The sequence below is a fragment of the Myotis davidii genome, unplaced genomic scaffold (assembly GCF_000327345.1).
Source record: "Myotis davidii unplaced genomic scaffold, ASM32734v1 scaffold464, whole genome shotgun sequence".
Classification (NCBI taxonomy): Eukaryota; Metazoa; Chordata; class Mammalia; order Chiroptera; family Vespertilionidae; genus Myotis; species Myotis davidii.
In genome coordinates, this window is record NW_006295287.1 from 426,184 (window position 1) to 434,335 (window position 8,152).

Below are 8,152 nucleotides of genomic sequence, written 5' to 3' on the forward strand. Positions count from 1 at the left end.
AGTTCAAGGTACGCCCCCCCTGGGCGCCAGGAGGAGCGCCTGCTCCCACGGCCGCTGGGACTTGTGGGTCCGCCCTCTGACGTGGTCTCGACGCCAGAGCGGGGAGCGCCTTTCCCTGGGCCAGCCCCTTCGGGCGACAGATGAGGGCCCGGGCTCAGCAGGGGGACGGATTGGGGCTGACGTGGAAGCGCCGTTCACCCGCCGGAGAGCTGACAAGAGACAGGAGAGGCAGACCTCCGGAGCCCAGCTCCCTCGCTGCCGGAGAGGAGACAGGCATAGAGAGGCCGGAGCCGATGGGACATACGGCCCAGCTCCGTGCTGGCTGTAGCGCCGATTACAGCGCCGACTGTCGCGCTGAGAGGGCTTCTGGGCAGGAAGCATTGCTGTGTCTGGGATCCCCCGGAGCAAAGGCCTCACCTCACAGGGCTCTGCGCCTCCCCGGGCCTCCGTGTCCTAATCTGTTTTCCCTGCCGGTGTAATGGGTTCTCTAGCATCACCCCTGGGCAGTTTCTAGAAAAGGATGCCAGCCCCAGGGCAGGTGCATGGCCAGGTCACAGGGCCGAGATGATTGGGGCTTCGGAGACCCTTCTCCAAGTCAGCCCCTTTGGGCAGGAAAGCAGCTTCTTGGTCCTTCGCGTCTGCTGCTCCTGGAGCCTGGGAGCCCTGCTTCCGCCCCTTTAAGGCCATAGGACCAGTGGGGAGGACTCCCCCTTCCTGGGAGGGGCTCCTGGGCAGGTGAAAGCAGGGTTCCCAGCAGCCCCTGGGACATAGGCCATTGTTACCAGCTGTACCTCCCCCTCTGTCCCTTTCCGAGAATCTGGGCTCATGGGGGCTCAAGGGTGGAGACCTGGTTGAACTCCGAGGCTGGAGAGGGTTGGGGCTCTGCCTGGGGTACCCCAGGACTCGGCTGAGGTGCTCAAAGCCCCTGCCTCCTGTTTCCCCACAGTCTGGCTCCCCGGTGGCCACTTTCAAGCAGCACGTGGCCCCCGTGACCTCCGTCGAGTGGCACCCCCAGGACAGCGGGGTCTTCGCAGCCTCGGGTGCAGACAACCAGATCACACAGTGGGACCTGGCCGTGGAGCGGGACCCCGAGGCGGGCGAGGCGGAGACCGACCCCGGGCTGGCGGACCTCCCCCAGCAGCTGCTGTTTGTGCACCAGGGTGAGACCGACCTGAAGGAGCTGCACTGGCACCCGCAGTGCCCCGGGGTCCTGGTCAGCACCGCCCTGTCCGGCTTCACCGTCTTCCGCACCATCAGCGTCTGAGCGGCCTGGGCGCCGACGGTGAGGTTGACTTCCTGGAAGGGACTCGCTCAGATCTGCGGACCGGCCCTCCTCCAAACAAGGACTTCGCTCAGCCTGTTGGCACCAGGACGGATTCTGCTTGACTTGCTGTTCTTTAAAGGGCCGTGGTTTGGTCTGAGGACCCTCCAGCCGCAGGACTTGGTTTGATCCATGGGCTCTGAGACAGCGGTCGCCAGCCTTCCGGACCTTGTGGAGCACCACCGGGAGCACGCTTCCTGGAAGGGACTCGCTCAGATCTGCGGACGGCCCCCCTCCAAACAAGGACTTCGCTCGGCCCGTTGGCACCAGGACGGATTCTGCTTGACTTGCTGTTCTTTAAAGGGCCGTGGTTTGGTCTGAGGACCCTCCAGCCGCAGGACTTGGTTTGATCCATGGGCTCTGAGACAGCGGTCGCCAGCCTTCCGGACCTTGTGGAGCACCACCGGGAGCACCAGCGGTTGGCGACCACGGCTCTCAAACCCCTGGGTTTGGCTCCAGCGGCCCCACCCACCCAGAGACGTGGTGCAGCCCGGTGACTCACCCCCCCCTTCAGGGGACTTCAGGGGACGCTGTCGGCCCATTCGTCTCCTGGCCTGTGTGGCCCCAATTACTAGGGATATTTGTCAGCTGAGGCCCTTGGCTTGACCCTTTGACCTCAGGGAACTCAGTGCTTTGCAATGACTGGACCGAGCTTGAGGGGTGGGTCCCCCCTGGAGGATTAGGTTTTGCCAGGACTCCCCGGGGGGGCTGCGGGGGCTTTCTCCCCTCCTCTGTGCTGAAGGCAGGCACCGTGGAGGGAGGAAAGTCGGGGGGGGGGGTCTCCTAAGAGCCAATAAAGGAAGGACTAGGCCTGGTGTATGAGACTCGTCCTCCTGGCCGCTTCCCTGAGAGGAAACGGGGAGGAGCAGGAAGCTGGCAGCTGCTCCAGCCCTCACCCCGTTGGGTGCAACCCCAGCTGCCTTCCCTACATTGGATTCCATCCGGGTCTCCGGAGGGCATCTCACCTGTGACCCCCAACTTTTTAAGGCTTTATCTCAGAGAACCAGGCCCCCCCCATTTCTCCTTCAGTCACTCTCCTTTATCCTAATCTCACCCCGTTTGTTCCCTCATCCATGTCCCCATCTTCCCGTGTCTCCTGGCCCCCAGGCTCTGTCCCTCCCCCTCCTGTGTCGCTGCCACCTCTCCAGCTTCCTGGGCTGCAGCCCAGCCGCCTGCCTGGCTGTCATCCCGGCTCCCCCTCTGCGGCTCTGAGCTGGCCCCACCCCCGTCCCCCCCTCAGCCAGGCCTCTGATCCGCCTGTGGACACAGAGGTTGGGTGTCCAGCACAAGGCCCCTGGGGCTGAGGACAGACCGCAGCCATCAGCACCCACCGAGGAGCCCCCCGTGGAGGGCATGGGGGTGGGCCGCCCCACCAGGTACGTGCTCCATGCAGAGGTCCCGGGCTGAGGGCACCCCACCTCCTCCCACCCCCTGCTTGCTGGGGCATCTGCTCCAGCATCCCCACCCCAGCCTTGCTGTTCCCCCTCGGAGAGGTCCAGTCTTACCCTCGGTGACGGTCCAGCCCCAGAACAATCGCTCCCTTCAAGTTTGGTGCCTCTGACTGACCCCGTCGGCATTTTGTGCTTTTTCTCACTGACCGCCCCCCCGCCCCCCACATCCTCCATCTCAATGGAGCCTCTTTCTTGCCCCGTCTCTGTGTCTCCCGTTGGTCTCTGCCTTCCATCTCCCCTCTTGCCCTTTCCTAAGACGCGATCTCCATGACTTCCCCAATTGCTCCTCATCTGCCTGTGCTGCTGTTCTCTCTCCCTGGGCCTCTGTCCCCCACCCACCGCCCCACTGTCTGTCTGCTTCCCTCTGAGTCTCTGGGTCCCTGTCACACTCTCTGTCCCTATGCCCGTCCCTCTGGGTCTCTCCACCCCTCCCCGCCCCATCTCGGTTCTCTCTCTTTCTCAGGCTCCCTCTCTTCCTGCTCATCTCCGATCCTGTACCCTTGTCATTGCCCAGGCTCTGCCCCCACACTCCCTCCTGTCAGTCTCTGCCCCCCAGACCCCGCGGGGAGTGAGGGTGGGGGAAATACCGGGCTCTCAGAGAAGAGTGTGCCAGTGTTTCTTTGGGGAGGAAGGCAGGGAGGCTGGGCCTGGGCGGAGCCTCTTGGCCTCAGATTAGGCAGTGACTTTGACCGAAGTTAAGGCACCTTAAGCCCCCTTGTCTCCTTTATATGGAAACGTTAAGCTGCTCTCCTGGGGCAGGTCAGGAGGGGGGCGGGGAGGACTTGAGGCTCTGGAGCCTTTTCCTCCGGCCTGCTCTGCGGGGCAGGGGGTCGCCCTGAGTCCGAGGAGCACCCACCCATGGGAGCTGGGCCATGGGTGCAGGCAGGAGGGGAAGCCCCTGCCCCGTCTGCCTGGGAAACGGACTCGGTCGTGTTGGCCTTGGGCTGAGTGTGGGCCTCGATTTACTTGGGAGGCAGAGTCCTGGGTTGGGAAGGCTCAGAACCCAAACTGCCACCCACCCTCGCACTACCTGGGTCTGGCCGGGTCTCAGCCTGTGGCCCAGAGCAGGGACCCTGACCTCCCAGCTTCCTGAACAGAAGGTGAGCGGTGGGGCCCAGTGGAGCCCAGAGGGTGGGCGGGGACACCCAAGGAGCTCATCCTGCGGCCCAGCACAGGCAGGTGCTCAGACCTGCCTATGATAAGGGCCCGTACCCCGAGGTTCCTGCTCCGGCACCCAAGGGCCCGGGTGGGAGGGACCTGAGCCAAGGGACGGACCCGTGGCTGTTGCCTGAGAAAAGCAAAGTCCCCAGGGTTGCGGGTAGAGACAGGTGCGTGGGCGTGAGGAGGCCCCGGCTGGGGCGGGTGCTGGGGCGGTGGGAGGCCCTGTCATCTGTGGCACTCAGTCCATAGTGGGGACTTCCAGGCAGGGGAGGACGACATGTCTAGGTCAGAACCTGGATCCTGACCTTAAACTGCCTCTTCAGGGACTAGCCTCAGTTTCCCGTTTTTGGCAAACCATCTCTTCACAGCCAGAGTAATGATGGGTGAAAGCGAGTTGGGATACAGCCTGGGTGCGGGACGCAGCCAGGCCCAGGGCACCCACCTGAGCCTCCGCCCTGCCTCTGGAGTGGGTGAAATGAAGCTCAGGTGCAGGGCTGTCCATCCAGGTGGACACGGGCAGCAGGTGCAGAGCTGGAGGCCTGGGGGAAGGAAGGAGAACCCTTTGGTATTGAACTTGACATTGACTGACAGCCCTCTCTAAACTGAGTGCCCCCAGTCCCGCCCGGAAGCCCATCAAGATCCCAGAGCCTGGCACGGGCACATGTGCTTGGTACATACTGATGGAACCGATCTGCCAGATATTTCACCCCTGGTCCATAGAGGTCCCTGCCACCAGCGTGCCAGAGGTTGGAGGGTGATGAGGTCTGCAGGTCCAGCCCCTTCCCCCCTCCTCTCCACACTGCCTAGCTGATGAGATTCTCTCCATTTCACAGATTAGGAAACTGAGGCTCAGGAAGGGATGTGAATCCCCACCAGTCCTCCAGCTAGTAAATGGCAGAGCTGGATTCATTCAAAAGCCCAAGGTCTTTCTTCTGGATCCTTCTTCCTTTCAAGGCGGTGGGTTTTTATCCCCATCCCACTGATGAGTAAATTAAGCCTCCAGGAAAGGAAGTCCGTTGTCTCAGGGCACATAGTGGGTCAGCAACTGAGCCAGGATTGGGCCCTGGGTCTATATGACTGGAAGCCCTTCCTGACCTTGACGAAGAAGTGGTTTCCCCATTTTACAGCTGAGGAAACTGAGGCTCACAAAGACTTGCCCAAGGTCTGAGAGTCGGGGGGAGCCTGGGTTTGTTTGTTTTGTGTGTATGTGTGTTTTTGTAACAGGTTCATTGAAATATAATTCACGTACCATACAACTCACACATTAAAGTGTACAATTCCAGGGTTTTTAGTACATTCACAGTCGTGTAATCATTACCACAATTGATTTTAGAACATTTTAAAAAATATATTTTTATTGATTTAAAAGGAGAGAAATATCAATGATGAGAATCATTGATTGGCTGCCTCCTGCACGCCCCCCCACTGGGGATTGAGCCTGCAACCCGGGCATGTGCCCTGACCAGAATCAAACGGGACCCTTCAATCTGCAGGCCAACGCTCTAGCCACTGAGCCAAACCAGCCAGGGTCAATTTTAGAACATTTTTATCTCCCCAATAAGAAATGCCGTGCCCTAACTGATTTGGCTCAGTGGGTAGAGCGTCAGCCTGCGGACTGAAGGGTCCCAGGTTCGATTCCGGTCAAGGGCATGTGCCTTGGTTGTGGGCACATCCCCAGTAGGGGGTGTGCAGGAGGCAGCTAATCGATGTTTCTCTCCCATCGATGTTTCTAACTCTCTATCCCTCTCCCTCTCTGTAAAAAATCAATAAAATATATATTTTTTAAAAAGATGCTGTGTCCTCTGGCTATTACTGCCCAATCCTTCCATCTCCACAATCCTAGGCGTGACTAGACTACTTTCTCAATTTGCCCATTCTGGACATTTCATGTAAATGCAAGTATAAAATATGTGGTCTTACCCTAACCCAGCGGTTCTCAACCTGTGGGTCGCGACCCCTTTGAGGGTCGAACGACCCTTTCACAGGGGACGCCTAAGACCATCCGAAAACACATATATAATTACATATTGTTTTTGTGACGAATCACTATGCTTTAATTATGTTCAATTTGTAACAATGAAAAGACATCCTGCTTATCAGATATTTACATTGTGATCCATAACAGTAGCAAAATTACAGTGATGAAGTAGCAACGAAAATGATTTTATGGTTGGGGGTCACCACAACATGAGGAACTGTTTTAAAGGGTCGCAGCATTAGGAAGGTTGAGAACCACTGTCCTAACCACTTTGGCTCAGTGGATAGAGTGTCAGTCCTTGGACTGAAGGGTTCCTGGTTCGGTTTTGGTCAAGGGCATGTACCTAGGTTGCAGGCTCAATGCCCAGTAGGGGACGACGTGCAGGAGGCAGCCAATCAATGATTCTCATCATTGATGTTTCCCTCTCTCAAATCAATAAAAAAAATATATATATATGGTCTTTCGTGATTGGCTTTTTTCACTTAACATAATGTTTTCAAGGTTCAACCATGTTGTAGTGTGTGTCTACTTTTATTTCTTTTCACTACTGGGTAGTATGTATTCCGTTGTGTGGAACTGCCACATTTTATTATCCACTTATCAACTGGTGGCCATTTGGGTAGTTTCCATCTTTTGTCTCTAGTGAACAGTGCTGCTATGAACATTTGTGTACAAGTGTTGTGTGGACACTTTTTTTTATTTCTCTTGGGAAATACCTAGGAGTGGAGTTGCTGGATCATATGGCAACTCTATGTTTAATCATTTAAGGAACTGCTGGACGAGTGAGGGTGCCGATTTCTCCACATCCTTTTCCACACGTATTTTCTGGGGTTTTTGTATGGTTTATTACTACAGCCGTCCTAAGTAGGTGTGAAGTGGTATCTCACTGTGATTTTCATTAGCATCCCTGATGGCCGATGTCAATATTTTCATGTGTTTATTGGCTGTTTGTCTAACTCTTTTGGAGAAATGTCTATTCAGATCCTTTGCCTATTTTAAAATTGGGTTGTCTTGTTATTATTGCGTTGTAAGGACTCTTTATATATGTTTGGATACAAATTTCTTAGATGTATGATTTGCAACTATTTTCTCCCATTAGTGAGTTCTCTTTCACCTTGTTATGTCCTTTGAAGCACAAAAATATTTACTTTGATGAAGTTCAATTTATTTTTTCCCTTTTGTTGCTTGCACTTTCTGAGCTTGGTTTTTTGTGGGTTTTTTTTGCTTGTTTGTTTGTTTTGTTTTAATCCTCACCCAAGGATATATTTTTATTGATTTGAGAGAGAGAGAAAGGGAGGGGTAGGGAGAGAGGAAGAAGGAGGAGGAGAGAAAGGGAGAGGGAGAGAAACATTGATCAGTTGCCTCCCACATGCACGCCACCGGGGATCGAACCATCAACCTGGGCTTGTACCCTGACTGGGAATCAAACCCGAGACCTTTGGGTGTAGGGGAGGATGCTCCAACCGACTGAGCCACCCGGCCGGGGCCTGAGCCTGTGTTTGAACCACAGGGGGACCTCGGCGCTGCAGCTCATCTCCCCACCCTGACTCCATGCTGAGAGCCAGTGACCACTTAGTGCAGCGGTTCTCAACCTGTGGGTCGCGACCCCTCTGGAGGTCGAACGACCCTTTCACAGGGGTCGCCTAAGACCATCGGAAAACACACATATAATTACATATTGTTTTTGTGATGAATCACTATGCTTTAATTATGTTCAATTTGTCACAATGAAATTGGGGTCACCACAACATGAGGAGCTGTATGAAAGGGTCGCGGCATCAGGAAGGTTGAGAACCACTGACTTAGTGCTTAATAGCTTGGGCTCTGGAGCTAGACTGCGAGCACGCAAGCCCGTTTAATCGGCTGTGACCTTGGGCGAGTCAAACATGCTGTGCCTCAGTTTCCTCATCTGTAAATTGGGAAAACAATGCCTTACAGTGTTGTGAGGCTCAAATAAGAAAATTCACGGAAAGTGTCCACGACAGTGTGCGCACTGCACATGCCGGCCTGTACATCATTGTGGCTTACAATGGCGTTGTTATAGCTACAGTTCTGTGGCTGTGGCTGCTGGGCAAGTACCTCCTGTGGTTACAAGTGTCACTGTCACGGCTGTCGCAGTGACTTTCAAGGTGAGCATCCTCCACCCATCTGCCTGGCCCCGGGAGCATGCCCCCCATTCCTGGCACCTCTGACGTTTCTGCCCACTTCTTGTCTCCGCAGGTGCGGGGCGCCCGCCCCCCA

General features: G+C 55.9%; 1 protein-coding gene across 1 annotated transcript in view; it reads left to right on the top strand.

Moving 5' to 3' along the window:
* Positions 1–1,507, top strand: part of GRWD1 (glutamate-rich WD repeat containing 1) — a 7,651-nt gene extending 6,144 nt beyond the window's left edge. The window contains exons 7-8 of the mRNA XM_015567974.1: positions 1–8; positions 947–1,507. Of these exons, the coding sequence (XP_015423460.1) occupies positions 1–8; positions 947–1,264 (326 nt within the window). The 3' untranslated portion in view covers positions 1,265–1,507. The remainder of the gene's footprint in view (positions 9–946) is intronic.
* The last annotated feature ends 6,645 nt before the right edge of the window (positions 1,508–8,152 follow it).